Below are 16,547 nucleotides of genomic sequence, written 5' to 3'. Positions count from 1 at the left end.
CTTACTGTCTTACTGTCTTACTGTCAGACTGACACAATGTTAGTACTGTCTTACTGTCTTACTGTCTTACTGTCAGACTGACACAATGTTAGTACTGTCTTACTGTCTTACTGTCAGACTGACTGCTGACACAATGTTAGTACTGTCTTACTGTCAGACTGACTGCTGACACAATGTTTAGTACTGTCTTAGTGTCTTACTGTCAGACTGACACAATGTTAGTACTGTCTTACTGTCAGACTGACTGCTGACACAATGTTTAGTACTGTCTTACTGTCAGACTGACTGCTGACACAATGTTAGTACTGTCTTACTGTCCCACTGACTGCTGACACAATGTTAGTACTGTCTTACTGTCAGACTGACCGCTGACACAATGTTTAGTACTGTCTTACTGTCTTACTGTCTTACTGTCTTACTGTCAGACTGACCGCTGACACAATGTTAGTACTGTCTTACTGTCAGACTGACTGCTGACACAATGTTAGTACTGTCTTACTGTCTTACTGTCAGACTGACTGCTGACACAATGTTTAGTACTGTCTTACTGTCAGACTGACCGCTGACACAATGTTAGTACTGTCTTACTGTCAGACTGACTGCTGACACAATGTTAGTACTGTCTTACTGTCTTACTGTCAGACTGACTGCTGACACAATGTTAGTACTGTCTTACTGTCTTACTGTCAGACTGACACAATGTTAGTACTGTCTTACTGTCTTACTGTCTTACTGTCAGACTGACACAATGTTAGTACTGTCTTACTGTCTTACTGTCTTACTGTCTTACTGTCAGACTGACACAATGTTTAGTACTGTCTTACTGTCAGACTGACACAATGTTTAGTACTGTCTTACTGTCTTACTGTCAGACTGACTGCTGACACAATGTTAGTACTGTCTTACTGTCTTACTGTCAGACTGACACAATGTTTAGTACTGTCTTACTGTCTTACTGTCAGACTGACTGCTGACACAATGTTAGTACTGTCTTACTGTCTTACTGTCAGACTGACTGCTGACACAATGTTAGTACTGTCTTACTGTCAGACTGACTGCTGACACAATGTTAGTACTGTCTTACTGTCTTACTGTCAGACTGACTGCTGACACAATGTTAGTACTGTCTTACTGTCTTACTGTCAGACTGACTGCTGACACAATGTTAGTACTGTCTTACTGTCAGACTGACCGCTGACACAATGTTAGTACTGTCTTACTGTCTCACTGTCAGACTGACCGCTGACACAATGTTAGTACTGTCTTACTGTCTTACTGTCAGACTGACTGCTGACACAATGTTAGTACTGTCTTACTGTCTCACTGTCAGACTGACCGCTGACACAATGTTAGTACTGTCTTACTGTCTCACTGTCAGACTGACCGCTGACACAATGTTAGTACTGTCTTACTGTCAGACTGACCGCTGACACAATGTTAGTACTGTCTTACTGTCTTACTGTCTTACTGTCAGACTGACCGCTGAAACAATGTTAGTACTGTCTTACTGTCAGACTGACCGCTGACACAATGTTATTACTGTCTTACTGTCAGACTGACCGCTGACACAATGCTAGTACTGTCTTACTGTCTCACTGTCAGACTGACTGCTGACACAATGTTAGTACTGTCTTACTGTCTCACTGTCAGACTGACCGCTGACACAATGTTAGTACTGTCTTACTGTCAGACTGACCGCTGACACAATGTTAGTACTGTCTTACTGTCTTACTGTCTTACTGTCAGACTGACCGCTGAAACAATGTTAGTACTGTCTTACTGTCAGACTGACCGCTGACACAATGTTATTACTGTCTTACTGTCAGACTGACCGCTGACACAATGCTAGTACTGTCTTACTGTCTCACTGTCAGACTGACTGCTGACACAATGTTAGTAGTCTCTTTCTGTCACTGTTCTTCCTCAAGGATCATTCTGTAGGATTTCCTTTTCCTTTCCACATTGTTTCATACTGTCTCTTCTTAGTGGTGCAATCAGTCCGTAGATATTATTTTTCCTGTGATAACAGGATGCGTTTCCTGTTCATGCAGCTGAAACGAAACAAATACATAAACACACAATTGTGTGTTTGCTTTTAGGCTTTTGTTCTATGGTTTTACACCAGCTGAGTCAAGTACACATCCAATGACAGGTTTACTCTAGTCCACACAGAGTACATCTCTCAGAGTCCCTTTGGTTTAAATAATAGCCTTCACTGTATTCATTCCTCTATTCTCACTGATGCCGGAGTTCTATAAAGACAGTTGACCTATCAGAATAAAGGGAAATCACATGTAAAGGCCATTCTTTGTCGTCTGAGCTCCCGAGATGGAGTAAAATAGGTGTTTCTCTGATCCTATCAGCTGTTTAACACTAGAAAACAATTCTTCTCTCCCTGCTTCCATTCAGTCATCAGACACCATGAAGTGACATGACACTGTAAAGAGACTAACTGTTACTGTACTCGAGCTCGTCCTACCTCTGTTGGTAGACATGTTTGCTTGCTCTATGGGTTCTAGGATGTGTTACTGCAAAAGCACTTTGTGACAAACTGCCCATGTTAAAACGGGCTTTGTCAATCAATGTGATAGATTGGTTGACATGTTTCCTTCTCTTCTCTCCACTCAGACACCTCTACCGGAGTGTCAAGACTCTGAGCCTACAGAGCCTAAATCATCTCTATCAGAGTGTCAAGACTCTGAGCCTACAGAGCCTAAATCATCTCTACCAGAGTGTCAAGACTCTGAGCCTACAGAGCCTAAATCACCTCTACCGGACGACAGTATGGAGACCATCAACAAGACACCACTACAAGGTACCAGCTATCTACATCTTTACTCCATATGTCCCTGACAGTATAACATACATTGACCGTGTGTGTGTGTGTGTGTGTGTGTGTGTGTGTGTGTGTGTGTGTGTGTGTGTTTGTGTGTGTGTGTACATCCTCTCTTCTGATTGGTTCAGATGAATCCTGAACTCGCACTCCACAGACCAGCTGGTCTAAGGTGAACTAAACTTAATTAAAGATCCAATCGAATCAAATTGCATTTGTCACATGCTTAATTACAAGCCCTTAACCAACAAAGCAGTTTGAATAAAATACCCCCCAAAAAGTAAGAGATAAGAATAACAAGTAATTAAAGAGTAGAGTTGTTAAAGTGGCTATGCAAAGTGATAACAGAGAGTAGCAGCAGCGTGGAGGGGTGGGGGTGGGGGAGGGGGGGGGGGGCAATGCAAGTATCCTGGGTATCCATTTGACTAGATGTTCAGGAGTCTTATGGCTTGGGGGTAGAAGCTGTTTAGAAGCCTCTTGGACCTAGACTTGGTGCTCCGCTCCCGCTTGCCATGTGTTAGCAGAGAACAGTCTATGACAAGGATGGTTGGAGTCGTTGACAATTTTTAGGGCCTTCCTCTGACACCGCCTGGTATAAAGGTCCTGGATGGCAGGAAGCTTGGCCCCGGTGATGTACCGGCCTGATCACCTTTGGGGTCAGCATTAATGAGCGAACATTTAATTGTGTTTTACTTCCTCAGACAGCTACATTATGCTAACCGTTATGACTGCTATGAGGCACACTATCATTAACACATCAACCTGATTTTGTTTGTCAGAGGTCAGCTTGGACCAGCAGAAGAAGCATGGAGGTGCCCCTAAAGAGGAGATTTTCATCACAGACGTGGCCTACTGCGAACAGGCGGCCATCTTGTTAAAACAGGCTAAGCTGCCTCAGATAAAGAACAGCTGCAGGAGGAAGGAGGACGGCACACTTCCTGTAAGAGTCTCTCTCTCTCACTCGATACACATGCAATGCATGGAGCACATCATCTTAGACTGGGACCCTGTACTGTAGGTTAGATAACAGTGTTAGGAACTCAGACTGGGACCCTGTACAGCAGGTTAGATAACAGTGTTAGGGACTCAGACTGGGACCCTGTACAGCAGGTTAGATAACAGTGTTAGGAACTCAGACTGGGACCCTGTACAACAGGTTAGATAACAGTGTTAGGAACTCAGACTGGGACCCTGTACAGCAGGTTAGATAACAGTGTTAGGAACTCAGACTGGGATCCTGTACAACAGGTTAGATAACAGTGTTAGGAACTCAGACTGGGACCCTGTACTGTAGGTTAGATAACAGTGTTAGGAACTCAGACTGGGACCCTGTACTGTAGGTTAGATAACAGTGTTAGGAACTCAGACTGGGACCCTGTACAGCAGGTTAGATAACAGTGTTAGGAACTCAGACTGGGACCCTGTACAGCAGGTTAGATAACAGTGTTAGGAACTCAGACTGGGACCCTGTACAACAGGTTAGATAACAGTGTTAGGTACTCAGACTGGGACCCTGTACAGCAGGTTAGATAACAGTGTTAGGAACTCAGACTGGGACCCTGTACAGCAGGTTAGATAACAGTGTTAGGAACTCAGACTGGGACCCTGTACAGCAGGTTAGATAACAGTGATAGGAGCTCAGACTGGGACCCTATACAGCAGGTTAGATAACAGTGTTAGGGACTCAGACTGGGACCCTGTACAACAGGTTAGATAACAGTGTTAGGAACTCAGACTGGGACCCTGTACAGCAGGTTAGATAACAGTGTTAGGAACTCAGACTGGGACCCTGTACAGCAGGTTAGATAACAGTGTTAGGAACTCAGACTGGGACCCTGTACAGCAGGTTAGATAACAGTGTTAGGAACTCAGACTGGGACCCTGTACTGTAGGTTAGATAACAGTGTTAGGAACTCAGACTGGGACCCTGTACTGTAGGTTAGATAACAGTGTTAGGAACTCAGACTGGGACCCTGTACAGCAGGTTAGATAACAGTGTTAGGAACTCAGACTGGGACCCTGTACAGCAGGTTAGATAACAGTGTTAGGAACTCAGACTGGGACCCTGTACAACAGGTTAGATAACAGTGTTAGGTACTCAGACTGGGACCCTGTACAGCAGGTTAGATAACAGTGTTAGGAACTCAGACTGGGACCCTGTACAGCAGGTTAGATAACAGTGTTAGGAACTCAGACTGGGACCCTGTACAGCAGTTTAGATAACAGTGATAGGAACTCAGACTGGGACCCTGTACAGCAGTTTAGATAACAGTGATAGGAACTCAGACTGGGACCCTGTACAGCAGGTTAGATAACAGTGTTAGGAACTCAGACTGGGACCCTGTACAACAGGTTAGATAACAGTGATAGGAACTCAGACTGGGACCCTATACAGCAGGTTAGATAACAGTGTTAGGGACTCAGACTGGGACCCTGTACAACAGGTTAGATAACAGTGTTAGGAACTCAGACTGGGACCCTGTACAGCAGGTTAGATAACAGTGTTAGGAACTCAGACTGGGACCCTGTACAGCAGGTTAGATAACAGTGTTAGGAACTCAGACTGGGACCCTGTACTGTAGGTTAGATAACAGTGTTAGGAACTCAGACTGGGACCCTGTACTGTAGGTTAGATAACAGTGTTAGGAACTCAGACTGGGACCCTGTACAGCAGGTTAGATAACAGTGTTAGGAACTCAGACTGGGACCCTGTACAGCAGGTTAGATAACAGTGTTAGGAACTCAGACTGGGACCCTGTACAACAGGTTAGATAACAGTGTTAGGTACTCAGACTGGGACCCTGTACAGCAGGTTAGATAACAGTGTTAGGAACTCAGACTGGGACCCTGTACAGCAGGTTAGATAACAGTGTTAGGGACTCAGACTGGGACCCTGTACAGCAGGTTAGATAACAGTGTTAGGGACTCAGACTGGGACCCTGTACAGCAGGTTAGATAACAGTGTTAGGAACTCAGACTGGGACCCTGTACAGCAGGTTAGATAACAGTGTTAGGGACTCAGACTGGGACCATGTACAGCAGGTTAGATAACAGTGTTAGGAACTCAGACTGGGACCCTGTACAGCAGGTTAGATAACAGTGTTAGGAACTCAGACTGGGACCCTGTACAACAGGTTAGATAACAGTGTTAGGAACTCAGACTGGGACCCTGTACAACAGGTTAGATAACAGTGTTAGGAACTCAGACTGGGACCCTGTACAGCAGGTTAGATAACAGTGTTAGGAACTCAGACTGGGACCCTGTACAGCAGGTTAGATAACAGTGTTAGGAACTCAGACTGAGACCCTGTACAGCAGGTTAGATAACAGTGTTAGGAACTCAGACTGGGACCATGTACAGCAGGTTAGATAACAGTGATAGGAACTCAGACTGGGGGATTTAGTACGGAACAATGTAAGGACAGTTTTACGTAGGTATGTGCAGAGAATGAATTTAGGATAATTCCTGTTCTATTATTATATTGAACAAAAATATAAACATGTAAAGTGTTGGTTTCACGAGCCGAAATAAAAGATCCCAGAAATGTTCAATATGCACAAAAATATTATTTCTCTCAAATTTTGTGCACAAATTTGTTAATATCCCTGTTAGTGAATGCCCCTGCCCATCCATGTGAAATCCATAGATTAGGGCCTAAGTTATTTATTTCAATTGACTGATTTCCTTATATGAACTGTAACTCAGTGAAATCATGGAAATTATTTAATGTTGCATTTATATTTTTGTTCAGTATAGTTAGATGAAATTCCATGCATGCTGTTATTAATTTCCTTTCCATCCTAAGAAAACACATGTTAAATACACATGGTTTGCAACGGCTTGGTTTTCACCTTTTCAGTTACAGGCATTGCATAGAGAAGGGGAAGGGGGAGGGGGGAGAGGGGAGACAGGAGGGAGAGAAAGAGAGGGAGGAATAGAGATGACGTGTATCCATTGCTAATTCTCTCTCTCTCTCTCTCTCTCTCTCTCTCTCTCTCTCTCTCTCTCTCTCTCTCTCTCTCTCTCTCTCTCTCTCCCTTCCCCTCCCCCCACAGAGGGTGATCTGCCCCCAGTGTCGTCTGGGTGTAACTCGTATCCAGGACTTGTCCAACCAGGACATGAAAAAGGTACGTCAGCTGGCCCTGATCGACATGACAGCTCTCTGTGACCTGCTGGAGCTCGACGTCAAACGACACAAGACCTGCAAGAGGAAGATCCCAGGTATGTGAACTCTCTAACACAACTTACACACACACACACAAACTGCGAGCCCAGTGTGTGGCCTTGCATGCTCCTCCTGCCTCTGCAGCCTAATGCATGTGTCAAGCCCTGGGAGATGTGAAAAGAGTACAGGAGTTGACAGCAATACTAACCTTTCCTCTCTTTGTCTTGCTCTCTATTTCTCTCTCTCTCTCTCTCTCTCTCTCTCTCTCTCTCTCTCTCTCTCTCTCTCTCTCTCTCTCTCTATTTCTCTATTTCTCTATTTCGTTCACAGAGGGTGCCCTGTTTGGGGTTCCACTGGCCACCCTGTTGGAGAATGACCAGAAAGTCAAACCCACTGCTACCACTCCTCTCATCCTGCAAGCGGTAAGCTAAACATAATACCGACTTCTACAATCTATCTTGAAAACCAAGAGCACGATGTCCCGCATGTCTGCTGCTGTTCTTCTCTGTATGTATCTTCTACAGCTGCTGTGGTTCCTGGAGAAGAGGGGAGTTGACTCGGAGGGTATCCTGCGGGTTTCGGGCTCTCAGTCCAGAATCAAGGTGAGATATTTTCCAATCACTTGTTTCTAATTAGAAAAGAGCATATGCACATCCACTAAGGTCCAAACACCATACGGTCATGAAAGAAAGATACCTGTACACTGTTCAACAACGTTGTCTGTTTCTCCCTGTGGTCAGAAGCTGCAGCAGGACCTGGAACAGAACTTCTACTCTGGAGGGTTCATCTGGGACGAGGTCAGTCCTAACGATGTTGCTGCCCTGTTGAAGAAGTTTATCAGAGAACTACCGTCTCCACTTCTCACCGCGGAGCACCTCAACACCTTCAGTGCTACCAGGGGTGAGTCTGCACACATACAATCCCCTGTTTATTTATTTATTGATTTACCTATTTATTTATTTACCTATTTATTTATTTACCTATTTATTTATTTACCTATTTATTTATTTATTTAAATAAAGAAGATAAAACCTTTAATGTGACTCTGTAGTCCAGCGTTTTGGATATTTTATAAATATAAATTAGTGAGACGGGTTGCAGGAGAGTGTTTTGAAGATTAGTTTATGGAAAATTTAAAAATATATATAAAAAAGGTATGTGAAAAAAGTTGTAAATATATATATATATATATACGGGACACGACAAGGCGAGGACAAAAGACGTCTGAACTGCTATGCCATCTTGGAAATCAGTGAGATCAAATGTTTGATCTGAGGTGACAGTGTAGAATGGGAAAACGGTGTTTTCATACGTGTCTGATTTGCTGTTCAGAAATGAAGCACTTGATGTATCTAGTCCCCCCCCCCCCCCCCCCCCCCATTCGAAGGTGTCATTAGTATTTGGACAAATGTATTTATAAAATGTTGTCAAAGTTGAGTATTTGGTCCCACATTCCTAGCACGCAATGACTACATCAAGCTTGTGACTCTGCAAACTTGTTGGATGCATTTTCAGTTGTTTTGGTTGTGTTTCGGATTATGTTGTGCCCCAATAGAAATGAATGGTCAATCATTTTTGTCATTTTGGAGTCACTTTTATTGTAAATAAGAATAGAATTATGGATAACCATGAATGAATCGTGAATAATGATGAGTGAGAAAGTTACAGAGGCATAAAAATCATACCCCGAATACTAACTGTGAGTTCAGTATGTTTTGGGGATGTGATCTTTGTGCATCTGTAAATACTCACTCATTATTATTCACGATTCATTCAGGATTATCAGTAATCATGGTAGCATCCACATTAATATAGAAGTGTTCAGAAACATATTATATTCTTATTTACAATAAAAGTGACTCCAAAATGACACAATAGATTATTTATAATGGATTTATTTTGGGCACAACAGAATCTGAATGAAACACAACCAAAACCAACTGAAAATGCATCCAACAAGTTTGTAGAGTCACAAGCTTGATGTAGTCAACACATTTTTACAAATACTTATGACTCCTTCAAATGGGGGGACTAGATACACAAAGTGCTTTCATTTCTAAATCTAACAGATAATCTAAATCTAAATCTAACAGATACGTATGAAAATACCCTCAAATAAAAGGTGACATTCTGTACTGTCATATAAATATACATTTGATCTCAAAGTATAGAGCCACATTAAAAGTTTTAGCTCTACTGTCCAAATATAAATATGTCAGGAGAGTATATATAGTCATTACTTAGTCTGAGTGTATATAGTCATTACTTAGTCTGAGTATATATAGTCATTACTTAGTCTGAGTCAGTTATCATTATGTATCTAAGCATTTCACACACACACACACGCACACGCACACACACACACACACACACACACACACACACACACACACACACACACACACACACACACACACATACATACACACACACATACATACACACACACACACAGTTTAGTTTTACTATCCTTGTGGGGAGCAAACAATTTATTCCCTAACCCCTAACCCCTAACCCCTAAACCTAACCCTAACCGTAAACTACTAAACCCTAAACCTAACCCTAACCTTAACCCCTAACCCCTAAACGTAACCCTAACCTTAACCCCTAACCCTGACCCCTAAACTTAACCCTAACCTTAACCCATAACCCCTAAATCTAACTGTAACCCCTAACCCTAACCCCTAACCCCTAACCCCTAACCCTAACCTTAACCCCTAACCGTAATCCCTAACCTTAACCCCTAACCCTAACCTTAACCCCTAACCCTAATATTAATGCCTAACCATAACCTTAACCCCTAACCTTAAACCCTAACCGTAACCCCTAACCTTGACCCCTAACCCTAAACTTAACCCCTAACCCTAACCCCTAAACCTAACCATAACCCTAAACCCCTAACCCTAACCTTAACCCCTAACCCTAACCATAACCCCTAACCCCTAACCTTAACTCCTAACCCTAACCTTAACCCCTAACCTTAACCCCTAACCATAACCCCTAACCCTAACCCCTAACCCTAATCTCAACCCCTAACCTTAACTCCTAACCCTAACCTTAACCCCTAACCTTAACCCCTAACCGTAACACTAACCCATACCCTAACCTTAACCCTTAACCCCTAACCGTAACCCTAACCCATAACCCTAACCTTAACCCTTAACCCCTAACCTTAACCCCTAACCGTAACCCTAACCCATAACCCTAACCTTAACCCTTAACCCCTAACCGTAACCCTAACCCATAACCCTAACCTTAACCCTTAACCCCTAACCCTAACCCTAACCGTAACCCTAACCCATAACCCTAACCCTAACCCTAACCCTCATCAATCTACACACAATACCCCATAATGACAAAGGGAAAACAGGTTTTTAGACATTTTTGCAAATGTATTAAAATTAAAGAAAATTAATACCTTATTTACATAAGTATTCAGACCCTTTGCTATGAGACTCAAACTTGAGCTCAGGTGAATCCTGTTTCCATTGATCATCCTTGAAAGGATTCTACAACTTGATTGGAGTCCACCTGTGTTAAATTCAATTGATTGGACATGATTTGGAAAGGCACACACCTGTCTAGATAATGTCCTACAATTAACAGTGCATGTCAGAGCAACAACCAAGCCATGAGGTTGAAGGAATTGTCCATAGAACTCTGAGACAGGATTGTGTCTAGGCACAGATCTGGGGAAGGGTACCAAACAATGTCTGCAGCATTGAAGGTCCCCAAGAACACAGTGGCCTCCATCATTCTTAAATGGAAGAAGTTTGGAACCACCAAGACTCTTCCTTGAGCTGGCCACATGGCCAAACTGAGCAATCGGGGGAGAAGGACCTTGGTCAGACGGGGTAACCAAGAACCAGATGGTCACTCTGACAGAACTCCAGAGTTCCTCCGTGGAGATGGGAGATGGGACTTTCCAGAAGGACAACAATCTCTGCAGTACTCCACCAATCAGGCCTTTATGGTAGAGTGGCCAGACAGAAGCCACTCTTCAGTAAAAGGCACATAAAAGCCTGATTAGAGTTTGCCAAAAGGCACCTAAAGGACTCAAACAATGAGAAACAAGATTCTCTGGTCTGATGAAACTAAGATTGAACTCTTTGGCCTGAATGCCAAGCATCACGCCTGGAGGAAACCTGCCACCATCCCTACGATGAAGCGTGGTCGTGGCAGTATCATGCTCTGGGGATGTTTTTCAGCGGCAGGGACTGGGAGACTAGTCAGGATCGAGGGAAAGATGAACGGAGCAAAGTACAGAGCGATCCTTGATGAAAACCTGCTCCAGAGCGCTCAGGACCTCAGACTGGGGCGAAGGTTCACCTTCCAACAGGACAACAACCCTAAGCACACAGCCAAGACAACGAAGGAGTGGCTTCGGGACAAGTCTCTGAATGTCCTTGAGTGGCCCAGCCAGAGCCCGGACTTGAACCCGATCGAACATCTCTGGAGAGGACCTGAAAATAGCTGTGCAGCGACACTCCCCATCCAACTTGACAGAGCTTGAGAGGATCTGCAGAGAAGAATGGGAGAAACTCCCCAAATAAAGGTCTGCCAAGCTTGTAGTGTCATACCTAAGAAGACTCATGGCTGTAATCGCTGCCAAAGGTGCTTCAATAAAGTACTGAGAAAAGGGTCTGAATACTCATGTAAATGTGATATTTACGTTTTTATTTCATTAAACATTTGCTAATGTAGAAAAACCTGTTTTTGCTTTGTCATTATGGGGTATTATGTGTAGATTGATGAGGGGAAAAAACTATTGAATCCATTTTAGAATAAGGCTGTAACGCAACATAATGTGGAAAAAGTCAAAGGGTCTAAATACTTTCCGAATGCACTGTACCTAACCCGAACTTCTAACCCTAAATCTAACCCGAACTTCTAACCCTAAATCTAACCCTAACTTCTAACCCTAAACCTAACCCTAACCCTAACTTCTAACCCTAACCCTAACTTCTAACCCTAACCCTAAACCTAACCCTAACTTCTAACCCTAACCCTAACCCTAAACCTAACCCTAACTTCTAACCCTAACCCTAACTTCTAACCCTAAACCTAACACTAACTTCTAACCCTAAACCTAACCCTAACTTTTAAACCTAAACCTAACCCTAAATCTAACCCTAACTTCTAACCCTAAACCTAAACCTAACCCTAACTTCTAACCCTAAACCTAACCCTAACTTCTAACCCTAACCCTAAACCTAACCCTAACTTCTAACCCTAAACCTAACCCTAACTTCTAACCCTAAACCTAACCCTAACTTCTAACCCTAAACCTAACCCTAACTTCTAACCCTAAACCTAACCCCTGAGCCTAAAATGTCCCGACAAATTGTCCTTGTTTTACTATCCTTGTGAGGACTTCTGGTACCCACAAAAACACACACACACACACTCATCTCCTGTGACTGCCCAGTCACACAGCCATGCATGCTGTACAGATCTAAGTCTAGGTCTCCTTACTGTATTGGCAGCGGAACGCAGTGCTAATCTTGTATGTCCACACTACTTAGAGGTCTAATGAAGATAAACAACACGATAGCCTTTAAGCTGCTCGTCTGAATCTGCTATTGTCACGCCCTGACCTTAGAGATCCTTTTTATGTCTCTATTTGGTTTGGTCAGGGTGTGATTTGGGGTGGGTGTTCTATTATTTGTATTTCTATGTTTTGGCCGGGTAGGGTTCTCAATCAGGGACAGCTGCCTATCGTTGTCTCTTGAGAACCATACGTAGGTAGCCCTTTTTCCCACCTATCTTTGTGGGAAGTTGACTTTGTTTATGGCACATAGCCTTTAGCTTCACGGTTTGTTTTGTAGTGTTTATTGTTTTTGTTCGGGGTCTTTTCTAATAAAAATAATATGTACGCTCAACACGCTGCACCTTGGTCCTCTTCAGTCAACGGCCGTGACAGCTATACTATTAAAAATGCCACTTCCTGTACAGTTTTAATGCCATTAAATAAATGACAGAATGATTAAAGTAATAAGTAGCTTGTGATGTGAATATGAAACTTTAGACACGTCTTCTTCACATTAGATTAATGATGAATCATTTGAAACCTAATGGCTTCCTGTCAGAGTCATTCATCTCTACAGATCAGATTATGGTTGGGCCAAAGGAAATTAAATGAGTGTGTGTTGATCCTTCATACCCCTGTTGTCTGTTCTGTCTTTCCCCTTCCTCCTGCTCTACAGACATCCCTGAGCTGAAACAGAAGCTACACGTTCTGAACCTCCTCATTCTCCTACTGCCTGAACCCAACAGGAACACACTCAAGGTATTCTGTGAGACTCCAAATGATTCCATGACCATGAAGTAACCAGATGGCTATAGCGATGCACTTTAAATCTCCACTTCTTCTGTATAATGTATTACATCTCAAACCTCCACACGTACATCTTGTAGGTGATGCATTAATGAGTCATATATATCTCTTATATAATATAATGTGTCAACTCCTCCACGTATGGTAGGAGGTAATGGCATGAGAGGGCACTTTCAGCACCTTGATGAGTTGTTCTGCTCTTATGTAACTAGCTTGTACTCTTGTTCACGTATGCGGGATAAATAATCGTGACTACTTGAATACTTTCACATTACTAGGTTACCTTTAAGATGCCATCATCATGGATGACTGTAGGTGTCTGGTCTGATTAAACGTTTCAGAGCCTTTGTCCCTCTGTTGATGACGCAGAATAACACTGTCAGAAAAACACTTCAGCCGCCGTCATCGTTCAAGTCAACAATTTCAATCTTTACGAAGAGAAAACGTTTTTTATTACTGATAGAGGGGCTCACTGTAAAACAGGTCTCCTCTCCTTTTAAAGCCCATTTCTGCGGGAACAGACAATAAAGGCTCCTTCTCCTCTCTGCAGGCTCTGTTGGAGTTTCTTTCCAAGGTAGTCTCCAGAGAGAGGAGGAACCGTATGAACCTGTGGGCCGTGTCCACCATCATGGCCCCCAACCTGTTCCTGTTCTTCCACAAGGCCGTACCCACCCGCCTCACTGACGGGGGGCCAGGGGAGGAGAAAGGACATGCTGAGAAGGCCCCCAACCTGTTCCTCCACAAGGCCGCACCCTCTCGCCTCACTGACGGGGGGCCAGGGGAGGAGAAAGGACATGCTGAGAAGGCTGCTGACATCATGAGGCTACTCATACGCTACCAGGACCTGCTCTGGACCGTAAGTAAAAACTTCAGGCTACCAAAAACACTTTTCATTTAAGCATTTATTTACCAATAGAAACATCAGAAGCTTGGTTGGGTTTGTAGCAAGGGCACGGGAAGCAGGGGTGCAGCAGCGTCCCCTGGTGGTAAGATTGTAAAATTACACGAGGGAGTTATTTCTTACTCAAGCCTTTTTAATTCATAAATGAAACTGTAAACACACTGGCTAGCTAGCACACTAGAGTCCCATACCATTCTAAATGACACACTAGCAGTTCGTTTTTTTTAAACTCATTCTAAATGACACTGTAGCAGTTAGGGGGGTTTAACTCATTCCAAATTAAAACTAGCAGTTAGGGAGGTTTAACTCATTCCAAATTAAAACTAGCAGTTAGGGAGGTTTAACTCATTCCAAATTAAAACTAGCAGTTAGGGGGGTTTAACTCATTCTAAATTAAAACTAGCAGTTAGGGGGTTTTAACCCATTCTAAATTAAAACTAGCAGTTAGGGGGGTTTAACTCATTCCAAATTAAAACTAGCAGTTAGGGGGTTTTAACCCATTCTAAATTAAAACTAGCCGTTCATTTTTTTTTAACCCATTCTAAATTAAAACTAGCAGTTCATTTTTTTTTAACCCATTCTAAATCAAAACTAGCAGTTCGTTTTTTTTAAACTCATTCTAAATGACACTGTAGCAGTTAGGGGGGTTTAACTCATTCCAAATTAAAACTAGCAGTTAGGGAGGTTTAACTCATTCCAAATTAAAACTAGCAGTTAGGGAGGTTTAACTCATTCCAAATTAAAACTAGCAGTTAGGGGGGTTTAACTCATTCTAAATTAAAACTAGCAGTTAGGGGGGTTTAACTCATTCCAAATTAAAACTAGCAGTTCGGGGGGGTTTGACCCATTCTAAATTAAAACTAGCAGTTCGGGGGGTTTTAACCCATTCTAAATTAAAACTAGCAGTTCGGGGGGTTTTAACTCATTCTAAATTAAAACTAGCAGTTCGGGGGGTTTTAACTCATTCTAAATTAAAACTAGCAGTTCGGGGTTTTTTAACTCATTCTAAATGACACAGTAGCAGTTCGCAAAAAAAGCCTAAAATAAACGAGAAACATGTATTATTCCAAATTTGCAGCTCGTGGTTGGAACATTTATTACCCTTCTTCAATCAACCTGTCTATTTTGAGTTTAAAATCATTTGGATTTTAGTGTAGCTTGTCCTGTTTGTGTGGGTCCCAACAGTTAGATATGCTTTTAGAGGCAGTCATTGCTGGACAGCTAACGGGACCTTGTGTGTATGGTGAGCTGTCAGATCGATACTGAGTGAGAGTCACGTAGCCTAACGGATGGGAAGGAGAGAACCAACACCCACGCCGAGGTCAGCCCCCCCCCCCCCCCCCCCCCGCTCAAAACATCTTCCCGCAGCTATGGCAGCTTTTCTCTCTTACCGTTTACTCATCAGACAAACTATAGTGTGTATGCAAAGTTAAATCAAAAGCTAGGATGTACTCATGTAAAGGTTGACAACAAGAAGATCATTGTAATGACAAGTGGATGAATGAAATATCTTCCTCCATGGCAGATCCCTAACTTCCTGATGAGCCAGGTGCGTAAGCTGAATGAGAACAGTAACCGAAGGTACCAGTTCTACGATCGCCGCATCAAGAACCTGCTGAGGAAAATTCACCAGGACCGCAAGGATAAACCTGACAAGAACTCCTCCGAGGTAGCTGTTTTTCTAGAAACCACTAATACTGTTGTAACTTGCACTTACACTCGGACTTGTTTTCTGTCACTGGCTCTAATTTAGCATTTATTTTGATAGCATCTATTTCTCTCCCCCCCCCCCCACCAGCCATGTCGAACAGTAAAGATCCAGGTGGGAGAACTGATGAGCAGCACCATGGAGGTCAAGGTCAACATAAACTCCCGAGCATCAGACCTACTGGCTCAGTTCCACAGGCACCTCCACAGCTCTGACAACACCAAGGGCCTGCTCAAGAGGTACAGTACACTACAATCAATGAATCAATCATTTTACCCAGCTGATCAGGGAAAACTCTGTCCTAGTCCTAGTGGTGATCTCTAAGCACACAGTAAAACCGCTGAATCCCTGTCCTAGTGGTGATCTCTAAGCACACAGTAAAACCACTGATTCCCTGTCCTAGTGGTGACCTCTAAGCACACAGTAAAACCACTGATTCCCTGTCCTAGTGGTGACCTCTAAGCACACAGTAAAACCACTGATTCCCTGTCCTAGTGGTGACCTCTAAGCACACAGTAAAACCACTGATTCCCTGTCCTAGTGGTGACCTCTAAGCACACAGTAAAACCACTGATTCCCTGTCCTAGTGGTGACCTCTAAGC

General features: G+C 43.1%; 1 protein-coding gene across 3 annotated transcripts in view; it reads left to right on the top strand.

Moving 5' to 3' along the window:
- The window catches only part of LOC110494769 (rho GTPase-activating protein 40), a 44,484-nt gene that overhangs the window by 25,118 nt on the left and 2,819 nt on the right, over positions 1–16,547 (top strand). For all 3 annotated transcript variants that reach the window (XM_036950827.1, XM_036950826.1, XM_036950825.1), the window contains 10 exons: positions 2,629–2,815; positions 3,613–3,773; positions 6,890–7,055; positions 7,330–7,421; positions 7,524–7,601; positions 7,740–7,899; positions 13,206–13,288; positions 13,887–14,192; positions 15,763–15,906; positions 16,036–16,184. In XM_036950827.1, coding sequence (XP_036806722.1) covers positions 2,629–2,815; positions 3,613–3,773; positions 6,890–7,055; positions 7,330–7,421; positions 7,524–7,601; positions 7,740–7,899; positions 13,206–13,288; positions 13,887–14,192; positions 15,763–15,906; positions 16,036–16,184 — 1,526 coding nt within the window. The remainder of the gene's footprint in view (positions 1–2,628; positions 2,816–3,612; positions 3,774–6,889; positions 7,056–7,329; positions 7,422–7,523; positions 7,602–7,739; positions 7,900–13,205; positions 13,289–13,886; positions 14,193–15,762; positions 15,907–16,035; positions 16,185–16,547) is intronic.

This window comes from Oncorhynchus mykiss, chromosome 17 (genome assembly GCF_013265735.2).
Source record: "Oncorhynchus mykiss isolate Arlee chromosome 17, USDA_OmykA_1.1, whole genome shotgun sequence".
Lineage (NCBI taxonomy): Eukaryota > Metazoa > Chordata > Actinopteri > Salmoniformes > Salmonidae > Oncorhynchus > Oncorhynchus mykiss.
This window is presented reverse-complemented; position numbering and strand designations above follow the sequence as displayed.